This window comes from Electrophorus electricus, chromosome 17 (genome assembly GCF_041902795.1).
Source record: "Electrophorus electricus isolate QZ-2024a chromosome 17, ASM4190279v1, whole genome shotgun sequence".
Classification (NCBI taxonomy): Eukaryota; Metazoa; Chordata; class Actinopteri; order Gymnotiformes; family Gymnotidae; genus Electrophorus; species Electrophorus electricus.
The window spans coordinates 1949407-1974359 of NC_137513.1; the positions used below are offsets into that span (position 1 = coordinate 1949407).

Genomic DNA, 24953 nt, shown 5'->3' on the forward strand with positions numbered 1-24953 from the left:
TGATTACGTTTCCTATTCCTCTTCTCATTTTATTTACACACAGGACAAGATGTAAAAAATATCCTGTGCTAATCCATTAGAGCTTCACACTCTCTTCACTCCAGCAACCACAACGTCATGCACTCTTCTCAAGGGTTGCCAGGTACACGCCCACAACACCCCCAGAAGGCTGAACAGTGAGGTCTGGCATCCCAGCATCCCCCCCTCTCAAGATCATTTTTAAAGGGAATTAGAGCAGTACATATAATTAACCAGCTCTCGGTAAGGCCGTTAACTTAACCAGGTTAAGAAGACAAGCAGTGCTTCTCTTAATGGATCAGCATTCCATATTCTCAGTCTGCATAAAACTGTTTCAGTATCTAATTTTGTACAAGATGATGATGATGATGATGATGTCATTCACTTCCCTTATTTTGTCCTGTATAAAAATAATTAACCTTGTGAATTGGAGGAGATTGTTTTAGACTGATGTTTATTTTTTGTTTGGCTTAACCTATATCAGTTAAACAGAAAACTGGTCTGAGTGTTTACAGCATAAACAAAACACTCTACAATGTAATGAGTATTCACGGAGAACAAAATTGTTGGTATTTGCAAAGACACAATCAACCAACTATTACCTCCTAAACCCTACAACTGGTGTTCAAAGCCAAGTGTCCACACTGTGAAACGTGTGTGGGTAGACAGCCATGCCCTCAGCAGAGCCACTGGGCAGGAGCAACAGAATGAGATGAAGAACACAAACCCAATGCAAATGTTCTATCCCTGAGCAGCAATGCAAGCGACATCATAACAACAATAGTTAGTCACCCGAACGCACAAGACAGGACATGGGACAACGGTCTGGTATGCAGACTTTATCCACAAATCAAATTTAAAGGTATACTGTGTCATAAATGACACACATAAATTAAAAGTTTGAAGAACTGCTACAATATTGAGGATTAACATACACAAAATGCTGCGCTCCCTTCATTGGCTCCCTGTAGCTGTAGGCATCAGATTTAAAACCTTGATGCTTGCCTACAAAGCCAAAAATGGACCAGCCCCTTCATACATGAGGTCAATGGTCAAAGCCCGATCCGTACCTCGAGTACGAACCTCAAATACGGCTCGGCTTGAAACACCTTGCTTCTGGTCTCATGGACGACAAGCATCGAGACTATTTTCTGTCCTGGCTCCAAGATGGTGGAATGAACTCCCGCTTGCTGTCCGGTCAGCAGAGTCCCTTGCAGTCTTCAAACTCAGACTGAAGACCCGTCTATTTGCAGAATATTTAAAGGACAATTGACACTGCTCCCTTATTGGCTGACTAATTTAGTACTTATTGTAGGGCACTGTGTGTTTTTTAACAAACTCTAGCACTTATTGTTTATAGCACGTATCATTGTTTAAGCTAGACTTTATGTATTTTGCACTTCTAGGTATCAGCATTCATCCCTGTATTCTACAGTATTCTATTTCATTGGTATGTTTAATTCTGACCTACTGTACTGTACTTGGATGTGTTCTATGAGTAAATGACAAAGCACTTTTGTAAGCCGCTCTGGATAAGAGCGTCTGCTAAATGCCGTAAACGTAAACAAAATGTTTCACCTGTATCTGTATATTTGAAGTTTATATCCAGGCTGGTAATTAAAGTAGACCTATCGGTGCAGCCGAATTTTACTCGGTTTATATTCAGTTTAATCACTGTACTTGCTGTTCTTTAACGATAGAATCTTATTTTGTCTTATTTCGGTATTTGTGCCGCGACGCCGTCTGTGTAAATGTGTAAAGTCAGTGGCCCAACACTAGATGGCAGCACCTCCGCGGCCCTATCAAAAACCACGCGTCCTACGCCCTGGAATGAATCCATCTTGAACGTCTGGATGGAAGATTTTGTTATCTCAGTACTTGGAAAATTAAACTAGAACCTACCTGGAATATGTCAGACGAGTCTGCATATGGTATCTCCACTGTTCTTCTAAATATGTTGTACAGGGATATATAACGCGTACCTGAGTAAGAGTGAAGACCTGAGGATCAGAGTGTTATACAAGTTACAAGCTATTCCGTGTGTGCGCTCCTGTAAAAAATTCAGAGAATTTTCTTCACTATAAAAATATCCGCCGCGTCTCTCCGCAGCTCTTCGGCTATAATCTGTAGTGATTTGCAGCTAATGACTCATGACATGTATTTGTCAGAGAGTCTTTGCACCTGCTCTGAAGGGCTGGTCGTGTCTGCACAAGCCCTTAATCCATCAGGCCATCAGAAAAACGGATGATGGTGGTGCAAAACAGAACAACATAACGCATCTGCTTAAAGCGTTTGGCATAAATGTAGTGGATTTATAGCAGGCGAAAAGCCAAAACCGTTGCTCATTCCAGGCACGGCCTCAAAGCCTGATCGATAGCGATACAGCCCACATTCCAACAAATGGCCCATTTAGATTAGAGCCTGATCATAGCGACTCACTGAATCCCCTCCGAGTACTGCAGTACCTTACGACTTTGTGTCATTCATCTAACATACAGTACAAATCCATTAAGATAATACTGCAGTCCACTAGACCAAGATGACCCGTTCGTTTGCGCTAAATTATTATTCACATATGTCCGAGGGGTATTAGCCAATGTGCGGTTTTTCCATTACAGATTCTGCAGCAATGGCCTTTAGTTGGGCTGAACTGAACTGAAAAATATTAAGCGACCGAGGTGGTTGCCATCCCGCGTGCTGGACCGTATTTGACCGCATGCACCATGGCAGCGGCCTTTGCGCAACGCTCGTGTATCAATTAACCTGCGAGTGTTCGCAGCTCGCTCGCTCTGCAACGTGCGCGGTGCGAGTGGGGTCAAACTCGGAAGCACCACGGCATCCGCGAGCTCTGGTGTGTCTGTGGGCGCGTTCCTCAGCTTTAATGTTTCACACGTGACTCCTCGTTTCTCGGTCGGGTCGCGCCCCCGCGCGCACACACACAACTTTCTTTCACCTCTCGCCGCTTTCGGTCACGCAGTCTGTTCCAGCTACCATCTCACCTACCAAGCCACAGCAAATGCGTTTGCGACGTCCAGCGTAGACTGATCGTGCAGGAAGACGCGTTGTCATGTCGCTTTTATCAGCTGCCAGCTACAAACACTGATGTCTTTAGATTTTAAATTCGAATGAAACGCTAAGGCTGCCATCTGTCGTATTGTTCCGCCTGGCGCACGGACAATATCTTAAAGCTATTCCCCCTAAAAATAACTACCCCCCCCCCCAACAACTCCTGTGGACGTGCATCGTGCATCATAAACGGTGATTTAAAAGCGCTGGAGGGACTGGCTGGCGGCGATACATAGGCGCGGTCGTGCACTTTAGATTCGAGTCTCAGCTGTGCTGTGTGGCCTTCGGCTGTCTTCTAATTGGGAGAGGAGGCTGGTAGGATCAGGCCACATGGACGTGGTTCTCCAAGGAGGCTGAGGCACAGCACAGCTGCCCCAGCAGTGTGTAGACAGGCAGTATAAATGCCACAGTAAACAAGTGCTGGCCCCTGGCCCCTCAGGGATGGTCAGGATGTTAAAAAAGGAAACTTAAGAACATTGCTGCTTAAAAGAAAGTAATTAATTGCACTAATAAGCATTAAATTGAATTAATAAGTAAGAATTCAATTGTCCTTTCAGGTGTTTTCAGATAATGTCGATCATTTAGTGTTCATTCTGCTAAAATTGTTCATTCAAACTGCTGAGTGTTTGTAGAAAACAATGAACGCCATAGTGCTAAACACAATGACTTAGATATCTGTTTTATTGTGTTTTCTTGTACAATCCAAACATGTTGGTGGGTCACAATCAGGTTAATGCTAGTTCAGTTAACAGACAATGCTAACAGGCTAGGCTAAACTTCATTCACTGTCAGCAACCTTACTGGTTTTCATTTGATCAAAATCTTTCTTTAGGCATCCAAAGGAGCCCTTGCAGTCAGGACCGTCAGGGTCTTCTGTTGTTGTTGATCTGTTGTTGTTGCTGTCAGGACCATCTGGGTCTTCTGTTGGCTGCACTACTGTTTAGCACAACATAAATCCTTGGTGTTGCATGTAAACATCACGTTACACATGTAAATGGTAAGCACATTCAGTAGTGCACTGGACTGGAGAGACAAGCTGCCTCTTTGTTATTCTCACACATAACATAGTTAAATTATCAATATACACATAAAGGCAGGAAAGTAAAGGGACGCAGAACAAAAGCTTACACAACACAATAAATAAATAAACGAATAAATAAATAAATGAATTAATTGAAATAAACGGGGAGGTGGCTGTGCATGACATCCACTTGTAGGGTTCTTGTTCTTCTTGCGCGTGGTAGGTTGGAGAGGACACAGCAGGGTGGTACACTCACATCACGTTCTGCAAGCAAACAAGCACACGATTACATAAATTGCTGTGTCGAGCGAGCGCGACCTCCCTGTCTGGGCTGGGTTATTTGGTGATGTACCTTCAGGCATGGTGCTGTCTACTCATGAGCCGAGTGAACGACTGTGGTATTTTATATTTACATTTATGGCACCTGGCAGAGGCTCTTATCCAGAGTGACGTAGAGAAGTGCATTACACGTGTAAGCTTCGATGCCTTCCTGTGGATTTACACGCGCGGTTTGTGTATTTTCTATTGAGATTACGCATAAGCCTTGGATTTGATTGCCTGTCTATGTTTTTACGCAAATGACTGCCGTGTCACCCGGACAACTGCTAATAAAACCCTGTGTGTCCTCCGAAAGTTGTCATGTCAGGGTTACAATGCCGTGCTGTCCTGTTCTTCATCGAACTCTAGGTGAGCGTTGTCTGATTCAGCTTTAACTGCTGTAATTAAATCATTTATACCCACTGAACTAAGCGGTGTGAAAACATGTGTATAAACACAAACCTGAGTATGGGTGTGTGTGTGTAAGGATGAGATGCACATGCATTTAAGTAGCCCTGAATTAGTTTGAATTCAGCAGTGTGATTCACCAGCCCCAGCGTATTCCTTGAACACACATTCACCCCCACACAGCTGCTGTGGCGGGTTCTCCACACCTCCTTGGCTCTCCTGGCTGTGTAGGAGAGGGGAGATGGACCTCCTGCGGGGAAACAGCGGCTGGGCCGTGAGCTCCTAAACACCGCAGTCACCCATCCGTGCTGGATCGGCTGCACATCTGCACGCAGGACCATTTAGCATTAACAGACCATACAAAGGCATTGCTTCAGAGGGAGAGAGTCACATGAGGGATCTTACTTTAGAGAGTTGTTAGTAATAAAGTTTTCTGTTGAGCTACACTGTAATCATAAACAGGACAGGCTAAATACATGTCCCTTCCTGTAGTGATGGGGCTTGTTTGAGATCACTGGTCACCTATGATCAATGCCAGCTGGTGCGATCACCTGTCAGAAGGGTTATTTTTGTTTGCTGTTTGGAAGAGCCAAACGTAGGTGGTTTTCAACGTCAGACTCTGAGGTTGCTCTTTAAGAACTGGACGGGCTAAATGCATGATGGGAAACATCGGTGTTTTAAACTCAGTGGCTTTTAGAAGCTGATCTAACAACCACAATTCTAGTTATTCTATTATTTTCATAAAATCTTTATCATATCTCTAATGCCATAATTTTATCAAAATAAAAATTAAGGGAAAAAAGGTAGCTGCTCTACTAGAGGAGCTATCTGAACCGACAGAAGCAGCAAGGCCTGATGATGAGGGACTTTTATTTATGTCATGTTGTTAAATAAACACTTTCAGTACCTGGACAGTTCCTCATATCCGTTTCATCTACATCCATTTCAGATGTGGTGTGGCGGCAGTGTGGGGACGGTGGGGGTGTAGTTTGGGGGTGGAGTGGGTGTGGTGTGAGGGAGGTGCGGGGGTGGTGCGGGGGCAGGGCCGTGTGGGGTGCGGGTGGTGTGGCGGTGGTGTGAGGGTGGTATGGGGTGCTGTGGGTGTGGTGTGAGGGTGGTGTAAGGGTGGTGTGGCGGTGGTGTGGTTGTGGTGTGAGGGTGGTATGGGGTGCTGTGGGTGTGGTGTGAGGGTGCTGTGGGTGTCGTGTGAGGGTGGTGTGGTTGTGGTGTGAGGGTGGTATGGGGTGGTGTGGGTGTGGTGTAAGGGTGGTGTGGCGGTGGTGTGGGTGTGGTGTGGTTGTGGTGTGAGGGTGGTGTGAGGGTGGTGTGGGTGTGGTGTGAGGGTGATGTGCAGGTGGTGTGGGGGCGGACCTACTGCACCCCCCCGGCTGCCAGCTTGGCCGACTGCACTGGTGTGTCTGCGGTCTGGGGGCGTGTAGTTGCTGCTCTCCAGTCTCTTCATCAGTTGCTTCAGGGATTCCTCTACAGGAGGAGGCTCGGGTGGAGGCGGCAGGTCTGCGCAAGTAGGTGGAGGAGAGTGTTATCTGCAGCAGCTCTATGGAGCAGAGGTACCTATCACAACATGTAGCAGCACTACATTTTGGTGTTTTTTCCTGACCTCCTGACTGTACGATTTCTCTCCTTCGTGGTCGCTCTCTGAGGGATCTCTTTTTAGGTCTGGGATGTGATGGAGTAGAATGATCAAACGGTCCTGTTTGGGGACAGAAACAGAGGTGGAAATGCAACAATGTTCGAAAATATATAACATATGAGTCCACGAAGGTCCTGCAATACCTCTAGTGTTTCGGACAGCCGAGCGCACACAGCTGGCGAAGTACTCACCTGTGAAGTGCTCACTGTTGTCTGTGAACAGCACGTCCTTTTTAAAGTCTCTCCAGTGGCCTGCCGCACGCGCCGGGCTTCCATTATGACACTCCAGCTTGGTTAGCAGATTTGGGCTGAACAAATTTAACTGGGTCACGAGTATGTAAGGTGTCTTACTGCTGGGCATACATAAACCCAAAGATATTTAAATTGACATGAAAAGGTAGCAACACTATATATGTGTGTGTGTGTGTGTGTGTGTGTGTGTGTGTGTGTGTGTGTGTGTGTGCGTGTGTGTGCATGTGCCTGTGTAAATATATTTTATGTGTTTTTTTACTTGTAGGTGTATAGTCAGTATAGCCCACCATTTGCCAAGCATAATTTTAGCATCACTTCACCCAGCAGTGACACGGTTACACTATCATACTATCACCAGCACGCTGCTACAACCTGAGTGACTCTTAGTACCTGGTCAGTGGTGTGGTTTTGATCTGATGACATGACACTCTTAGTGAGTGTGGGGGACTGTGGGTGTGTGTATGTGTGTGTCTGTGTGGGTGTGTGTGTGAGTGTGTGTGTGTGTGTGTGTGTGAGTGTGTGAGTGTGTGTGTGTGTGTGTGTGTGTGTGTGTGTGTGTGTGTGTGTGTGTGTGTGTGAGTACCTCGGTAGCAGGTCAGGTTGCAGCAGCTGTGGGTTAGACTGCAGCTCGTCATGCACTGCAGGGGCGATGCCGTGTGTAGACTGTCGGCCGTAGGTGCTGACTCGACAGACCTGCTCCCCCCTCAGGGGCAGAGTGGCAGAACTTTCCACACCCTCCATCAAATACATCCTCTCAGGCAGCGGAGGACACCAGTCCCCATCGTCCTCAGAGCTACAGCACACACATGGAACACAGTAAAACTCACCAGACAGGTCACAGACAGGTCTCAAGGACTGTGAGTTCCAGATCAACAGAAACATCAGATGCTTATGACTCAAATACTGTGCCCCAACTCCGTCTGCCCAAGATTTAAAAATGGTCAAAAACTAATTTTAAGTAGCTTAAAGTCGGATCTTTCAGTATTTGTGTTGGTTCGATTAAAACAAACCCTGGTGCACTTGCTGTTAGTGCCGTCTGTTGAGCAGAGGAATGCTGCCGTTCGACCGACACCCCCGAGCAGGTTGGTCTTGGTGCACTTCCATACAAACCATAGTGCAATTTATTTGAAGTTTCAACATAGTCCAGACCAAATTGACCAAATGGTCCAAACCCAGTATGTGAAGTCACAAGGCACAGAGGAATACCTGGTGCTGTTTTTGGTGAGTTTTCAACTGGTAAACATATCACTATACAGTATTGTTTTGAAAGTTTGCTTGGCATTATTATAGATATTGTCGCAAAACATACATTATACACACTGTCCAATCAGGATCTGACATATCCACATCACCTTTTGTTTACATCATTTGGTTCAATGGTAAATTTGTCAGTGTGAATGCACAAACTAGGACTGAAATGCAACGATGTATCATCTTTGTGTTTGGTTTGGACCAAGAGACCTGAACTACAAAAATAAACCATAACCTTAATTATGGAAAAACACAGTCACGCAGGGTTGTAATGTTTCTCACTCTTTCCCTGTTACCATGGGTTACCATGAGCTCTGCCGTGTGTGCCGGGGTGCCGCTGTGGCTGGTCATACCTGTGTTGTTGTCTCTCGTGAAGCCACTGCTCTCTGGAGCTCAGCCGAGGCAGGGTCAGCACCTCAGACCAGGGGCAGGTACCCACCGACCCCTGTGACCCTGGCGAGCCCTGCACTCCTGCGCTAGCTGCAACGACAACGCCCTCCCAGTCAGGGTCCCCGTTCCACCCGTCAGCAAGTCCAAACGTTTTTGCTCTTACCCTTGCAAGTGTGGGCATCTACTAACTTAAGGAAGGGGGCGAAGCTAAGCTGCTATACCGTGGTCCATCCTCGGGTACTGAAGCCTGGCGTATTGGGCCGCGCTGCGGTCTGGGTCGCGCAATTCCAGCTCGGAGAGCCCTGGTTCCGGGTCCCGTGAGCATGGACTGCTCAGGTCCTCGTCGATGGGCGCGATTGTGCTGTAGATGGGGCCCTCGTTGGATGCTTGGCTGCACGTATCGCTCTGGTTCAAAACGCTGGGAATCCCTGTGGCTTGGGAATGAGAAACGGCTATTAGATGAACTATATTCGGAATGTCAGCCATGGAATGTCGGGCTGCTAAAGTGCAGGGATATGCGTGGACTTGGGAGAGAGCGCTCACTGTTGTAGTATCTCTCTGAGGAGTCATGTCTGCCTGAACAGCAGTTCACGGTGTCTTTGCCAGCAGCAGTGAAGCTGGCCGAAGGCCAGGCGTCTGCCAGCCAGGGGTGGGTACCCATGTTTGATCCAACCATGCACGGCCTACGGTGAAAGGTCGGTGTACGTTATTTCAATTGATACGAAAATATGTGAATATATATTTCCAGTTTTAAGAAGCAAATACAAAACTAAGAGCATAAATGGACATAAAAAGGACATGGAGTGTCTGTCCTGATCTGTACCTTCCACTGACCAGTCCTGATCCATCGCTATGGGAGAGCCCAACTAAATCAGAAAGGGAGAATTACGCATACTGTAATCTCTAGTGTGACTGGAGCAGTTTAAGGGCGGAGGGAGAAAGATGGCGCTCCAGCTCCCCCGAGGCTACCTGCAGGCGTGTAGGCGAAGGAGGCGACGTAGTGACCAAGCTCTTTACTCCGCCGGTGTCTGCAGTAGATCCAGGCACTGAAACACATCAGCACCAGCCACGAAGCCGCACCCAGGCCGGCGATGAAGGCCGGCTGCCGCACCACCCCCGAGATCTGTTCAGAGAGGCCCACGCTCTCGTCCTTCAGCCCAGGTAATGGGGGGTTCTTCACAGTGGCTCCTGAGAGAGAGAGAGGGAGAGATGGAGAGAGACAGAAGGGGGGGTGTGTGTGTGAGAGAGACATTATGGATGGAGAAGATATCAGTCAATGTAATGTATCCTGATCTAAGTTGCACACATATATATGCTTATCTGAGTGGGCTGAAATATGTCTAGGGTAGTTTGTGGGAATGGTAGGCTGATATTGTGTCAAAGTAGCTGTGCACCAGAAGAAAGACCCATTAAATGAGAACTGGCTCCCATTACACTGGAAGACCAATCAAAACCAGTCACAAGTCCAATGGGGATGCCAGCACTGTGGATTCCAAATGAAACTCAGGTTCAAATGAAGAAATGCCAGGTCCGATTCAAGGGCATTTGCATCTAAAGTGGGCGACTCACATAGGCCTCTCAACTCTTTTATACATGCTTCAGAGAAACCAAAAATAACTGGACTAAATATTAAAACACAATATTACTAATATGAGCATCACCCATCATCAGCAGTTTCTTTCCTGCCACTGCTTGGCCAGGCTGGCACTGGGGCCATTTTCCATTCCAGTTTTTTTCGAGGGCTTTTTGCTTTTAGCCTTGATTTTCGTTCGTGAAAGCACTTAGTGGGGTTCAGGCCGGCTGACTGACTTGGCCAGTAAAGAGTGTTCCATGTGCGACTGGTTTGAGCAGTGCGATGGCGGTGCGAGGCATTCCCCGGCGTTCCACCACAGAGCACTGCTGCGCTTTTGTCACTCATCAACTCAAAACCTGCTCTAATATCAAAATGAAAATGCATTTTTCAAAGGAACTACAAAAAAACAAAAATAAATAACCTGAATGTACAAGTATTCATCTGGAGTTGTTAAGACTGTCATCTGTATCTTTGAGAAAGTCACTATCAGTGTTTCACATGCTGACTTTGGAATTTTTGTCTATTTTTCTTGGCAAAACCACTCACGCTGGATTGAGTTGGATGGGGACCATAAGTAAGCATCAATTTTCAAAACGTTTTCCAGACGCTCAGTGGGAATTACAGGCTTTAGCTGGGCGACCCCGTGGCATTAATCTTACTGCAGCAGGCATTTCTGTACGTTCTGTTATGCTATTACATTATATTAGTGTGTTTTTTCCAGGAATTATGCCGTGCCACAGAGCATCCAGCTAAAAGCTTCAGGCAGACGCCGCCATGCTTTGCGGTGGGCATGGGGCTCAGTGTGTGATGGGCTCATCTACATTTGTCGTAAACGCAGCCAAAACAGCCAAAATCGCATCGAAGTCCAATTACATCTGGGCAGCAGTGTGCATAAGGCAACTCATCCTAACAGGTGCTGAATACTAGACTTCAGGAAGAGCTCGTCTGCCTACTGCAGGACTACACAACAATCACGTGTCTTAATCTGTCATCAGCTGTGGAGCTCGAAAAAAATACCAAACTCCACTTAATACTTGGAACATCACTCAAATTTGATCATTGTGTGGTGGCAGGAGTCAGTGGCTAGGACCTACAGACCCAGGCAGTGAGTGGCAGGTGTGGGTGGATGCCCCTCACCGAGGCGGATGAAGATCGGGTGGCTGGGTGCTCCAGCGCCATCGCGGGTCATGGCTAACACCTGCACGCGGTACTGCAGCTCGGGCTCCAGGCCGTCCAGCAGCGTCCAGTGCTGGTGGCCGGCAGCGCTCTGGTTCACTTGCTGCTCCGCACCGGAGGTGTTGCCCCACACGCACCACACCTGCGTGGGGACGGAGCACGGGGAGGGCGCTTAACTCGGTGCTCCGGCTCCTGGCTGTCTGCGCTGAGGGAGGCGCAGCTCTTACCCTGTACTCCAGCACGGGCTCTGCCAGGGTGACGGCAACGGGAGGCTCCCAGGACACACGCACGGTGGAGCTGTTTCCCAGCTGGACTGCGCTCACAGCCTGGGGGGGGCCGCACAGCACTGGAGGAACAGACAATCAGGACGGCCCTGATTTAATGCCACTCACTAGTTCATCACGAAGCCATTAATTAGCTCATTCTGACCTGTTAAACATGGCTAAACATGAAATGACTCAATAATATGGACTCCCAAGCCAGACAAGCTGTATGAAATCCATTCTGTGTCTTGGACTTGCCTAAGACGTTGAAGCTGACAATATAGGTAACACAGAACAAACAGGAGACAGATGGTGTCATGTCTAGCTTTAGGAGGTATACATATTTAACACACCAGCCATAAGCACACGTGTGAATGTCTGAACATCAGAGCAAGCCTCACCCTCTTTCGGGATGGAAACCACTGTCAGCTCACTGTCTGAGCCCTGGAACTCTCGGAAGTACGGTCTTATTTTAAGCTCGTACTCCATGCCGCTGCGCAACTCCGATAAGATTGCTGTGCTATCTGGCCCCGCCTTTACGTCCTGAGCCAGCCAGGCCCCGCCCACTGGCCTGTACAGCAGCCGGTAGCCTTCTATATAGTCTGGCTCATGCTTGACCTGAAACAACACAGCACATGCAGGGCTGTAAGAAACAGGGCTTTGGCACAGCTAGATGGCGGAGAGTGACAATTCAAATAATGAAGTGGCATTCTCACGGTCCATGACATCCGAACGCTGGAGTGAGAGAGGAATTCCGGAGGGTGCAGGTGCACCGTGACCTCGGCTAAATCTTCCTGCACACGCCTGTGATCGACAGCTGCACCTCCAGGACCACCAGCTAAAAGACACACGCCCACACATTCCCACGTCCATGCGGACACACACATGCAGTCACGCAAGTCGCAGCGATTTACAGAAAACAAAAACATTCTTTGACATGCTTTTCACACCCACCCTGAGTTCGGACAGGCTCCGAGATTGGGCTGGGGTCACTCAGGCCGTAGGAGTTGACCGCACGAACAATGAAGAGATAGACGGTATTGGGGTAGAGGCCCAGCGTGGTGTGCTTCTCCTGTTTCACCTGGTCAGCTACTGTCTGCCACGTGCTGCCCACCGACTGACTGGACAAAAAATACCACCACTGTGATGACTGGTGAAGATGGACCCAAACCACTGGTGCTGTTCAATTACAAGTTGATATACACAACAGTTAATGAAACCCTTTGCTGTAGCAGAATGTCAGTTTGCTGATGGATTTTGAAGCCTTTTTCCCCCCAAGTTATTGGTGAAGTGTCACGCCCTGGTCACATCCACTCACATCAGCACCAATCCCACTTCACAAACACATCCTCGTAACCCCCACAGATGCCTTTCTCCAGTGTTTCTCCACTGTATCTCCATTTCTTCTCCAGTGTATCTCCATTTCTTCCCCAGTGAATCTCCAGTTCTACTCCAGTGTATCTCCAGTACTTTTCAAGTGCATCTCCAGTGCTTCTCCATTGTGTCTCCTGTGTATCTCTAGTGCTTCTCTAGTGCTTTGTATTTAGCCTTCTGAGCCTAAAAGCTTCGGAATTGGACTTGTTTCTCACAGCTATTGAGCTTTGCTTGATTGTGCATGCTTTGAACTTAAATAAACTCCTCTAAATATTGTTTTGTTTATTTCTTTATAAATCCTGCCACTGAATCCAATACTGTTGTCATGTCACATGACACCTCTGTTTTATACAGATTTTTTTGGTTTGTTTTTACTACTGATAAAAATCTAACATGGTTTCAAAAAAATTGTTCCTGTTGACCAACTCTAAGTCTAGACACACTCTGGGAGCGGGTGAAGGATGCCTGAGCCAATCGGGTCCTTTTGTTGATAAGGTCAGCCGCGCCTTCTGAGGCTGCACACGTGCAAGTGAGACTCTGAGCAGAGGACGGTAACAGTAAGAAACCAGAGCACCTCTTTAACAAAATGTCAGAGCAGAGCAAAATAACGACTTCACTCTGCTCCCAGCCTGCTAGCTGAGCCCTGCATGAGGCTTCTCCTCACTGCTCACCGATAAACACAGCCTGAGGTGAGGCTCGGGTGGGGCTCGCGCAGACAGCCTCACTTCAGCCTGGACCTCCGCGAGCACTGACGGACCCCTGACTGGAGCTCATGGTACCGAGGCCGTCTGATGTTACAGGCCACTGCGATGGAGCGCAACAAACAGACAGCTCTTCTCCGTTAGTACTGAACAGGTAAAGGAGACTATGTAACGTTAAGCATAAATACCAGTTTTGCAACACCTGATGCTAAAAATATAAACAGTGGTGATTGACAGTATTCTGACCTGTATTCTCCACCATACATACGCCAAGCGTAAGGTCAGGCTGAGCTGAGTAAGTCACTGTTTTTATAGGTGTCTAAACCTTTTCTGAAATGTTTGGTGATTTTTTCCCGGAATCATTAAAATAATGGAACAAAACATTTCATGATTGTTTTGGTGTTTTGCTTAAATTATCACTAAATGAAAAAGTGTGACAGTTACCTTTGAAATGTTGGATTGAAATTATTTTTTAATAATATAATTTACATAGAAGCCAGAGAACAGATGCACAAACACTAGTAATTACAGCATGCACTTGTTGCTAAATGTCTGTGTTAATTAATACTGGTCTGTATGAGCATATGTGGTGCTCAGGGTGTTTAGTCCCCACTGGAAAGCACAACTTCAGGAGAATGTAGTAAACAGGAACCCCAAACTGGCCCTGTTCCCCCAGCAAAACGGAGAGCCAGGCAGTCCCTGAATAAGTTGGGAAAAAGTTCCTGAGATGCAGAAAAAAAGTCTTGGAAGGCAAGTTTATCCTGCTCATGAAATATTTGGTACCTGGCTAAGAAGCTCAGTAAGGGAAAACGCCATAGTGTGGCCCTCCAGGACAACTGTTTGAAAACCCCATTTCAGACAACCCATTAGCACATCCTCTCTGGTTTACACAAGACCAGTCAGAGCTTGGCTTCAGCCTGCCATGATTGGCATTAAAAAGGAGCAATCCTTAGACGCATACCAAGACGCGTTTTACCTGAAAGCCTCGATGATGTAGGACGTGACGGCGGCCCCCCCCTCGTGCTGGTTGGGCTGCCAGGTCAGAGTGACGCTGTTCTGGCTCACATCTGTCGCCACGGGCTTCTGGGGAGGACCGGGAAGCTGCAGGGCCTGAGAGAGCGGCGGGAAGGCAGGCATCCCCATGGCTGCCACACACACGAGGAAGAGTGAAAGGGACCCGACCTTGTGGCAATCACGCCGGCACCTCGCTAACGGGTGGCATGCAAGGGTGGGCGGAGCACGGGCGTGGGGCGGAGCATTTCGGCCAGGCATAGTGCTTGTCCTCTTACCTCTCACGGTCACTGCGCCGCTCCAGCTGGTCTCGCCTGCCGAACTGGAGGCCACGCAGGTGTATGTCCCCGAGTCAGTCTCCTAGCAACAGAGAAGGCAAAACAGTCTCTTTATGGATGCGAGAGGACAGACATAATTGCGAATGACACTGCTCTCCATCTGGTGTGGATCAAATGGGATGCTTCAGCTTTGGCGGCTGGTGCAGGGAGAGGTCACGGAGGCTCGCACCAAAACAACTGACAAACAAAATCTGTCTTGTAATCAGGTCATGATATATAAGAAACTTCCAAAATAAACTCAGTAAATGAGTAAACAAGGTAAGGTGTGTAGCTGTGACTGTATACGGTGGCACGCGTGTTACTGGAGGGCATCCGAAGCATATCCCACCCAACATGTTGCAGGAATAAGGTCATAAATCCTTAATCTGCATATGCCATGTGTGAAAAAGATAAACACTCAAAACATGTCCTATTAACTTGAAGAAGCCCATTAAAGGCCAAGGAATCTTTTAAAGGACACGTGTAGTTTTGTAGGACACATGGCCTCTCGGAGGAAGGACACGCTACTTTAGCATTCAAGGCAGCTCTGCACAGCAGCAGTGAATTAAACATTTCAGTTCACTTCTGGAAAAATGTTCCTTTCCTGTCTTCAGTCGTTGAGAGGGTAATGCATCTCACGTGTTCGCCGCTGTCAGCTCGTGACAGATCGGCCCCGGTTCTGACGTACGGGGGGTGGAGCACGCTCCTTTAGGCCGATTGCTGCCGCACGTGAACCTCGCTGCGCTGGGGGGAACTGCAAGGGTTTCTTCACCTGTCAGTCTGTAATTCTAATCAGTGAGTGTTCGTGAATGAGCGAGTCTATCGGTGAGTGTTCGTGAATGAGCGAGTCTATCGGTGAGTGTTCGTGAATGAGCGAGCCTATCGGTGAGTGTTCGGGAATGAGCGAGCCTATCGGTGAGTGTTCGTGAATGAGCGAGCCTATCGCTCAAGGCAACAAACCACAGGGGACTCAAGGGAGTTAAACACAAGTGCATAACCTGTCAAAGCCATATGTTTAAAGCCGCTTATGTTTTTGGAAAAGATCAGAATTTATTTATTTGTTTGTTTATTTAAGTTATGTGATTAAAGTTACTTTATGGAGGAGAGACACAGAGAGAGATATAAAAAAGAGAAACTGTAATCTCATGTGAATCATGGTAGTGAAAGTAGCCTTCAGTTAAAAGAACGATCCTAGAAAAAAATATAAACATTCAGTAAAAAGTAACATACTCGGTAAAAATCAGCACCTGGTAAACCAGTTATGACACTTTAACCCAGTTCACAAGCAGGCAAATTCATGCTGGGCTGTCTTTAAAAGCCCATTACTTCAGTGATGTTTCTTTTGACATGTCCTGGCAGAAATTATAGAAAATGTATTGGATTAAAAAATAAAAAACAGATTCTTTTTTAAAACGATACTAAAATAGAGGTTAAAAGCTTCTCAAATGGGCAACGATTTAAAAAATAGATTCAAAAATCTAAAAATTGTTAAAAAATAGTAATAATTGTTAGAAATGTTTAAAGATAACAATCAACTGCATCATAATTAAAACGCAACAAATTCTCCATACAAACAGCTCAAATACACACAGCGAGGATGCAGAGCAGGCAGCTACAAGTGAGTCACAGCAGTTGAATCCCTTCAGGCAGAGGCCATTACACAGACGTTTCTGTGCACATCTCACTTGGTCTGAGATGTTCAGTGAGGGGCCAATCTGTCCAAAGTGCTTTCGATTTCTGGCCCACTAATGAAAGACAACAACAGCGCTTTCGTCTGCTGCGTCCGTCAAGCTACCTGCAAAGTGCCGATGTGTAAAGTGCCATTTTCCATTAGTTTGACACGGGCGCCATCGCTCGGAAGGTCGCGTCCGTCCTTCTCCCACCTGATGCCGGGTGGAGGGGTGCCCACCGCCTGGCACTGCAGCCGGGCGCTGGAGCCAGGGACCAGCGTCTGGTTGGCCGGGCCCTGCCGGATGATCGGAGGGACCAGGTCCCAGGGGCCTGCCACACACACACACACACACAGCTGGTTGATTCCAGGATCCCTGCCACCTGAAGACACTGCAGCTCCTTTGCCTGATGCTGCGCGACTAACAGTGGCGAGGAGGGAAACTTCACACCATATTTGTACTGCAGAAGACGGAAGTGATAAGAGGTTGAGAGCAAATGACCCTGTACACAGCACGTGTGTCACCACAAAGAGGACAATCATGGTTCGGCTTAGGAGTGTGCTGGCATGGATCACTCAGGTTTCTGAATCATTCGTGATGCTCTGTGGTCATAACGATTTCTGTGTTTACCAGTGTCCACCTGGAGCAGGGCTTTGGAGATGGTACTGCCTGCTACGCTGATGGCCTGGCACAAGTAGTAGCCAGCGTCCTCCCTGTGGACATCCGTGATGGTCAGCTCTCCACTCATGGACACAGAGTAACGTCCAGCTTGAGACGGCGGCTGTCCTGGGAATAGCAGCATCTATACAACACGTACCAGAATTGTCATCAAACCCAGACACGGGTCACCAAATCCCAAACCCGGACCTCCAGTAGCCAGACTCAGGGCACCACCAACATTTTCAAACATAACCAGATTGTCCAGATCGGCATATGATTGGTTGATGATATAACACTTAGATGTTAGATGGAGGTGACCTTACAGAATATTAAACAATAGCGATGAAATTTGAAAATTGTTTTTGAATAATTACCAAATTAATTTTGTGTTTGAATACTGATAATTAATAAATTTTCCAGTCTTGGTACTAAATCTGCTGAATTAATAAGCTAAGGACTCAAGAGTCACTGCTTAGTTGACGTAGGTAGTTCAGGAAGTGGCCTTGCTGTGTAGCTGGCGTACTTAAGTTAGCTTGTTAAGTTAGTTCATTAGCAGGGTAGCTGCCTGCCCAGATGTTAGTACCAACAAGTTCCACACCACTAACATTTGTGTCGCTCTATAGGAGCTGAGACTCATTCACTCCCCTCTCTTTCTCTCCCCACTCCCTCTACTCTCTGTTTCCCTCATCTCTCCTCTCACTCCACTGTGTGCTCCTGGTTTCTCTAAAGAAGTGCCTTTCCCCGATGCCATGTCATCCTGCCACTGAGAACACAGATCTGCCTTGTTATCCGTGTGAGGAGCTAAAGCAGGCAGACGCCGTCATTCACATCTTCAATGTAATCAGCGTGGCACAGCTAATCAGCGCTGCCACTGTGGGGGGGGTGGGGGGTGGATTGGAGGTAGGGTCTCTCCCTGTCTCAATTCCAACGCTCTAGCACACTCCCAACTCGGAAGAACAGAACGAGTCTCTGATAAACACGGCGAGAGGCAAATGAAACTGATTTAAATGAAGAGCTTCAAATAAATAGGTTTTTCCTAACCCACACACAATAGCTCATCAGCACCCGGCGCTGCTGGATGCCCATGGGCCTTGCTGAGTGAGAAGTGCAGCCTGCAACTGCCACCTGGGCTCTTACCTGGGTGCCTTCTTTCTGCCAGAAGACCGCTGGAGGCGGGTTGCCCTTGGTGCCACAGTGGAAGGTGACAGCGTGCCCCTGGGCAGAGATCTGGTCCTGAGGCGGATGGACGATCTTTGGGGGCACTGGGACAGAGGGGAGCAAAAAGGTGCAGCTTAACCGACTTGCTGCTACCCATTAGACACCCATGAGGAACAGTCCTTCAGGCAAGCACAGCCTGACCCGATACACACTGACCTCCCATGTTACTGGAAGCACCTTGTAAGTGTACACGCTGCCGCGCGGCTGTTTGTGACGCCTGTCCTCCGGTTCTTCATAGGTGGTCAGTTTAGGTCACTGTGGCGTTGACATCTGGACAGCAGTGTCATCTGGTCAAAAACTGACCAACGATGAGCTTGCTACCAAATTTCGGATGCTCAACACAAGCATTTGGTAGTGGATACAGGTTCAGTAATCGAAGGCAGAAAAATGCAGTTGGATGTGTTGGTGTTCCTAATAAAACAGCCAGTGACTACAGCACAAGGTTTCTAATGAAGGTAACGAAGTGTGAATCGGTATTATTGCAAGTTCTCAGGGACGATTTCACCAAACAGTAAGTTCACTCCTCTTCTGAGCTCTGCTAATGCGGTGGTCTCCAAATTTGTGTGATAAGCTCTGGCTTACATCACAGAGCCTCCCCGCACTCATCAGGGATTAGAGTCAGGACTCGGAGTTATCCAGTTCCAGACAAACAAGGCAATGCTATGTATCTGTGTGGCAACACAATCCAGAGAGAACATCTGTTCACGCAGCAACTTTACACATCACAATCTCAGCAGGCAGTGGGAAGATTACAAGCCAGGGCACACGAGGACACAGCTTGGCCACTGTGGGCTCCAGGGACCACAAAGAGCAGCAGAAACTCCAGCCAGGAGCCACCCTCCCTATATATCTGTCAGAGGCTAGGCGGCATTACAGACTGTCTGGGACTGTTTTGATGACGGAGCTTCTGTCCTGCTGCTCAAGAAATTTCAAGGCAGGCATACAAACACTGCAGACTAAGCTCCAGAGAGAGGGAGAGAGAGAGAGAGAGAGAGAGAGAGAACGAAAAAGAGTGAGAAAGTGACTCTGATCAGTCCACACTCCTTCAGAGAGAGCTAGAAACACTCCCACACAAATAAGCAGTGAGAAGGCGAACACAGACACAGACGTAAAGGGGGTGGGGCAGTGTGATGGAGCCCAATCGCACTCCAGGTGTACCCGCCATGCAGAGAGCAAAACCAAACTGGATATCTGCTTTAGGGGCTGAGATAATGAAACGCAGAGCACAACAGGAGGTCAGTGCTTCTAGTGAGTGACCCACTGCTGTTAGGATCCTGGTGTCTCACTGCTTGGCCTGTAGGGCCTGTTAGGATCCTGGTGTGTCTCACTGCTTGGCCTTTAGGGCCCATTAGGATCCTGGTGTGTCTCACTGCTAGGCGTTTAGGGCTTGTTAGGATCTTGGTGTGTCTCACTGCTAAGCCTTTAGGGCCGGTTAGGATCCTGGTGTGTCTCACTGCTAGGCCTTTAGGGCCTCTTAGGTTCCTGGTGTGTCTCACTGCTAGGCCTTTAGGGTCTGTTAGGATCCTGGTGTGCCTCACTGCTAGGTCTGGCATGACAGGACTGCGTTCCATTGAGGTCATAAAGAAAGTCACACTTGGAAAGGTGAAATATTGAAGGTTTAAATGTATTATCTGTGTCTCACTCCATTTCTCCTTCTGTTCCATTCTGGATGAACTGTGCATGGCCATGAGAGATACGGCAGCTGTTGGACCGGCTGTAAACACACTCTTTTAAGCCGACCCTCAGCAAGGCTCTCAGCAGCTGTGTGCGTGGTCAGTCAGTGGAGGACATCACACCACTGACTCTGGGGTGTATTTCAGGACATGGCTGGCCAGAGGACATGCGAAAAGGTGATGAGCTTTGGTCAGAAGGAGGAAAACCTCTTCTCCTGTCATGGCCAGTCTCTCTCTCTCTGAAGGTCTCCATACATCTCTGTATGTCTCTGTAGGTCTCCATACAGCTCTGTAGGTCTCCATACGTCTCTGTATGCCCACTTTTGTTTCTGTAGGCTGTTTGCTGGTGGTGAGCAGATTACTAGAGGACAAAACTATGTGTGACGCTATTACACATACTGGCCAAACACTCACGCAAATGTTGTTTTCACACCAACAGTGAGGTATGCTAACAGGAACCTTACTGACTGGAGCAGATTTGAGCAGTGTGGACCTAGAATGAGCAGAAATGTGTGTGTGTGTGTGTGTGTGTGTGTGTGTGTGTGTGTGAGAGAGAATGTGTGAGCGATGAAGAGCAATGGATGATGGCATGGATGAAATGATACAAAGAAACAAAACACTGAGGAAAACCAAGCAGACAGAAGACATCAGAGAAGAAGTCACGGCATGGAAGAGATGAAGGACAGACTGACACCATCCTAAATCCAACTGCCAAAAGAATTACGCTTTGGACCTAAAGAGCCTCCTCTGAGCATGCTTTTAATATTCCATCCAGCTTATTTACCTGATCACTCACACACACACAGACACACACACACACACACACACACACTCTAAATACTGCCTCTGCGATCCACCAGTTATCTAGACCACACTGTTTAGCTAACACCTGTCAGGTGCAGTAATCCATACACTTTAGTGTGGTGCATGCTGGGAGCACGCGAGAAAGACATGGAGGCACTAAACACTTCTGCACGACTTCACTCTGACAGCACTGATGGCGCCTGCCGTGCGCAAAGTGCCGTGACCAGATCAGCTGGAAGCTGAGAGCAGAGGACGGTAGCAGTTCTCTGATCCATGTTCTACGGGTGTTGGAGTACACACGTGAAGCTTGGGGAAGTGTGTGTGTGTGTGTGTGTGTGTGTGTGTGTGTGTGTGTGTGTGTGTGTGTGTGTGTGTGCGTGTGTTTGTGCGTGTGTGTGCGTGTGTGTGTGCGTGCGTGTGTGTGTGCGTGTGTGTTAGCATGTGTCTTGTGTTTTTGTGTGCTTTTGCTTTTGAAAGTATGTATTTTGAGTGTTTTTGAAAGTGCACATGTTTTCATGTTCAAATGCACCTGTGTGTGTTTTTGTCATCTAATGAACTTGTGTGTGGTGTTTGTTTATGCTTTTGTGTTCCAATGCTTCTGTGTGCATGTGTTTGTGTTCTAATCCATGTGTTTTTCCATGTTCTAATGCATGTGTGCATGTTTCCATGTTCTAATGCGTGTTTTTGTGTTCTAATCAGTGTGTATGTTTACGTGTCCTAATGTGTGTGTTTTTGTGTTCTAATGCGTGTGTTTCATGTTCTAATGTGTGTGTGTTTTTGTGTTCTAATGTGTGTTTTTCCGTGTTCTCATGCGTGTGTTTCATGTTCTAATGTGTGTGTTTTTGTGTTCTAATGTGTGTTTTTGTGTTCTAATGTGTGTGTGTTTCCGTGTTCTAATGCGTGTGTTTCATGTTCTAATGTGTGTGTGTTTTTGTGTTCTAATGTGTGTGTTTCCGTGTTCTCATGCATGTGTGTTTCATGTTCTAATGTGTGTGTGTTTTTGTGTTCTAATGCATGCGTGTTTCATGTTCTAATGTGTGTGTTTTTGTGTTCTAATGTGTGTGTTTTTGTGTTCTAATGTGTGTGTGTTTCCGTGTTCTAATGCGTGTGTTTCATGTTCTAATGTGTGTGTGTTTTTGTGTTCTAATGTGTGTGTTTTTGTGTTCTAATGTGTGTGTGTTTCCGTGTTCTAATGCGTGTGTTTCATGTTCTAACGTGTGTGTTTTTGTGTTCTAATGTGTGTGTGTTTCCGTGTTCTCATGCGTGTGTGTCTAATGCCTGCTCGCGTGTGCGTTTCCTACCGTGCACCTGCAGCGTAGCTGACGCCTCTGTCCTGCCCACGCTGTTCTCTGTCGCACACGTGTAAGTGCCCTCGTCCTCCTGACGCACCTTCAGCACGCGGAGGGTGCTGTCACTGCGGATCTCGAACCTAGCCACGCCAGGGAGGGACGCATGCGGTTAGGAGCATTCCTCCAAGAGGAAGAGCCACCGTCCTCTTCCTCATCTCCAGGTACTACGTGAGCCCTACATCTACCCTGTACCGCTGACCATGGCCGTAAAGTTTCTCCACAGCTGTGTTTAAGACCAACAGCGCGGTGCTGAAACATCGTTTCAAAACGCCAGGGTTACGTAAGTGTGCTTCTGAGTGATCTCTCCTTCAGTGAGAAAGCACGAGTTTGGACCCTCTTGTACTTTGATGACACTTCAGTAATATCTGGTCATGAAAACAGAGCGCTACTTTTCCTATGAGGTTATGTAACAATTTAATGACTCTCTAGCCAACACGTAAATTAGTTTATGTAATTATCATTTTATTGTTTTTAAAGGCGAAGGGGTTGGGTAGGCTATCCAAATTATGTATAGGTGTCATCACAGATTTTGTTCATTTTTGTTTTTGTAACATTTTTACTGCCAAGGAAACGACTTCTGCGAAGTTGCTTTAAAAGCAGGAATATGAGCTTTGGTGATGACAGTTATGTCTCACATGTAACGATTCCAACAAATGTGTTTTGACCTCTTACTGCATGTAGTTCAGACAGCCTCCTTTACCTTGAACCTGACAGGGATCTTTATAAGGGCGTCAAAAGTGAGTTATAACACAGGGATCTTTATAAGGGCATCATAAGTGGGTTATAGCATGTTTATAGCATGGTTCTGACCTGCCACGAGGCAGCTCGTCTTCCTCTCGACGCCAGCGCACCGTGGGAGCTGGATCACCATGAACCTCGCACAGGAAGTCCACTGTCTCCTCAGCCAGTGCAATCTGATTCACAGGCCTGCGGATGAACACCGGCCTCTCTGCACACACACACACAAATGCACACATCAATCACAGTCTGACCGTCACTCTGGAATAGCCTGGAGATGGACAGGAGGCACCAGAGACTCACCGAACACGACCAACTCCGCGGGATCGCTGTCCCTCTCGCCCACCATGTTGGAGCCCACACACACATACATGCCCGCGTCACTCTTCCGCGTGTGAGAGATCAGGAGCTTGCCAGCCTGCATCTGTGACAGCACAGCACATTCACCGTCCCAGCACCCGGCCCTGGATACCTTTCTCCCCCCAGCGAGGCCCGTGGACCAATCACCGGCCCCTCGTCTTCTCCGGGTGATTGGTTGCAGATTCGTGAGCCCAGTTTGAAGAGTAATGACAATAACACCTATCTACTGACATCCTGCGCGTAAAAGCTCCAAATTATGCTACAAGTGCTTCTTGAAGCTCCTCTAGACTGACCCCAGGAGCCGCAAGTGATGTCATGGCTGTAATCAGCGCTTGGTAATCAGTGCTACCCACAACTGACCGCCGCCCCCCCCACCCGCCACCTCCCAGACCCCGCCCCCCAGGGCCCACCCAATCAGCAGTCAGCTGGTGACTCACCGAGATCCTCCCGTCCTTGTCACTGATGCGGACGTTGTTCCTCTTCCAGGAGACGCTGGGCTCCGGGTGGCCGCGCGGGGGGACGCACTCCATCACAGCCGGTTCACCCACTGCCACCACTACATCCCCCGGGGCCTGCCTGAAATCGTCCCTGAGCGCTGCAAACGCGCGCGAGAGAAAGGGAGTCGCAGAGAGGCGGGGAGCGACAGAGAGAAAGAGAGAGAGAATGGCAGAGGGAGAGAGAGAGAGTAACAGAAAGAGTGAGAGAAAGAAAGAGGGAAATATTTTTGTGACAAAATGAAAGTATCAGTTCGACACAGTGAGGGGTGTGAGTGCTGTGTGTTTCCTCCCCCTGCACACCTGCCCTCCCTCTGAGTTTGCCAATTATGAACTCTTTTTAGAACAATGCACATGCATTTTAAACAGGCCTGGTTGCTGATGATTGACAGGGTAAGGCCACGCCTGCTGGCCTGTGACTGGAGACTACGGCACTTTGAGCCTCTCACATCTAAGAATGAGATAACTCCTGGAGCTGATAGCACTCAAACACCTCGGCACAGTGCCCCGCATGCACACTGCCACACCTGCCAGTCAGAGATACTCAACAATCAATGCGCACTAGAACAGCACAGTGACCACACTGCAGTCATCAAATCCGCCTTGTCTAGACGTGCATTCGTGATATTTATTACCACTGGAGCACGATGAGACTTTTCCTGTGCATTTCCTGTTTGGACTTTACGTGATGAAACTAAATATACTTAAACATCAATCCTTGATTATGACAAATTCAGTACAGAGTTTGTTCAGTTTTTTGGTACTGGCTTGCTCTGCTGTACTCTAATCAGAATTTCATCCAGTTCTGTTACTCACATACATTGTCCATCATCCTAAGGATTTCTGGTAATGTCAGCAGCTCCGAGCGTTGCTGGTGCAGAATGTTTCAGCTGCCGTAGCTTCCTTAGAAGCATGAATATTCAAATCTGTCCAGCAGGGACAAACGGTTGGGGGACGTCTGTAAGCAGTACGTGTCTCATATCGCACTGCAGCATTTGAAGTGGTCATCTGTCAGTGTGTGGACTGAGAACCACACACACACACACACACACACACACACACACACACACACACACACACACACACACACGCGCTCTGCGGGCTTTCATACGCCTCATGCAATCTGTCGCACTCCTAACTCAACATCTCTTTACCCAAATTCTGTTCTCTAATCCTTTTATCAGAAAAGGTTTTAGCA

General features: G+C 47.7%; 1 protein-coding gene across 8 annotated transcripts in view; it reads right to left on the reverse strand.

The window, feature by feature from the left end:
- Window positions 1–3747: 3747 nt before the first annotated feature.
- Window positions 3748–24953, reverse strand: part of LOC113578480 (roundabout homolog 3) — a 33979-nt gene continuing 12773 nt past the window's right edge. For 2 of the 8 annotated variants that reach the window (XM_081700229.1, XM_035534422.2), the window contains 25 exons: window positions 23699–23856; window positions 23205–23325; window positions 22974–23112; window positions 22116–22243; window positions 18257–18381; window positions 17090–17261; window positions 16585–16790; window positions 14751–14832; window positions 14438–14606; window positions 12341–12507; window positions 12103–12224; window positions 11788–12004; window positions 11351–11469; window positions 11085–11265; window positions 9344–9562; window positions 9198–9240; window positions 8918–9057; window positions 8596–8808; window positions 8338–8464; window positions 7317–7526; window positions 6674–6789; window positions 6450–6542; window positions 6203–6346; window positions 4972–5156; window positions 3748–4369 (listed from right to left, as the gene is read on the reverse strand). In XM_081700229.1, coding sequence (XP_081556355.1) covers window positions 4358–4369; window positions 4972–5156; window positions 6203–6346; window positions 6450–6542; window positions 6674–6789; window positions 7317–7526; window positions 8338–8464; window positions 8596–8808; window positions 8918–9057; window positions 9198–9240; window positions 9344–9562; window positions 11085–11265; window positions 11351–11469; window positions 11788–12004; window positions 12103–12224; window positions 12341–12507; window positions 14438–14606; window positions 14751–14832; window positions 16585–16790; window positions 17090–17261; window positions 18257–18381; window positions 22116–22243; window positions 22974–23112; window positions 23205–23325; window positions 23699–23856 — 3608 coding nt within the window. In that variant the 3' untranslated portion in view covers window positions 3748–4357. Of the gene's footprint in view, window positions 4370–4971; window positions 5157–6202; window positions 6347–6449; window positions 6543–6673; window positions 6790–7316; window positions 7527–8337; window positions 8465–8595; window positions 8809–8917; window positions 9058–9197; window positions 9241–9343; window positions 9563–11084; window positions 11266–11350; window positions 11470–11787; window positions 12005–12102; window positions 12225–12340; window positions 12508–14437; window positions 14607–14750; window positions 14833–16584; window positions 16791–17089; window positions 17262–18256; window positions 18382–22115; window positions 22244–22973; window positions 23113–23204; window positions 23326–23698; window positions 23857–24575; window positions 24738–24953 lie in introns of those variants that run through there. The other 6 variants (XM_035534426.2, XM_035534424.2, XM_035534423.2 and 3 more) reach the window with 6 other exon arrangements.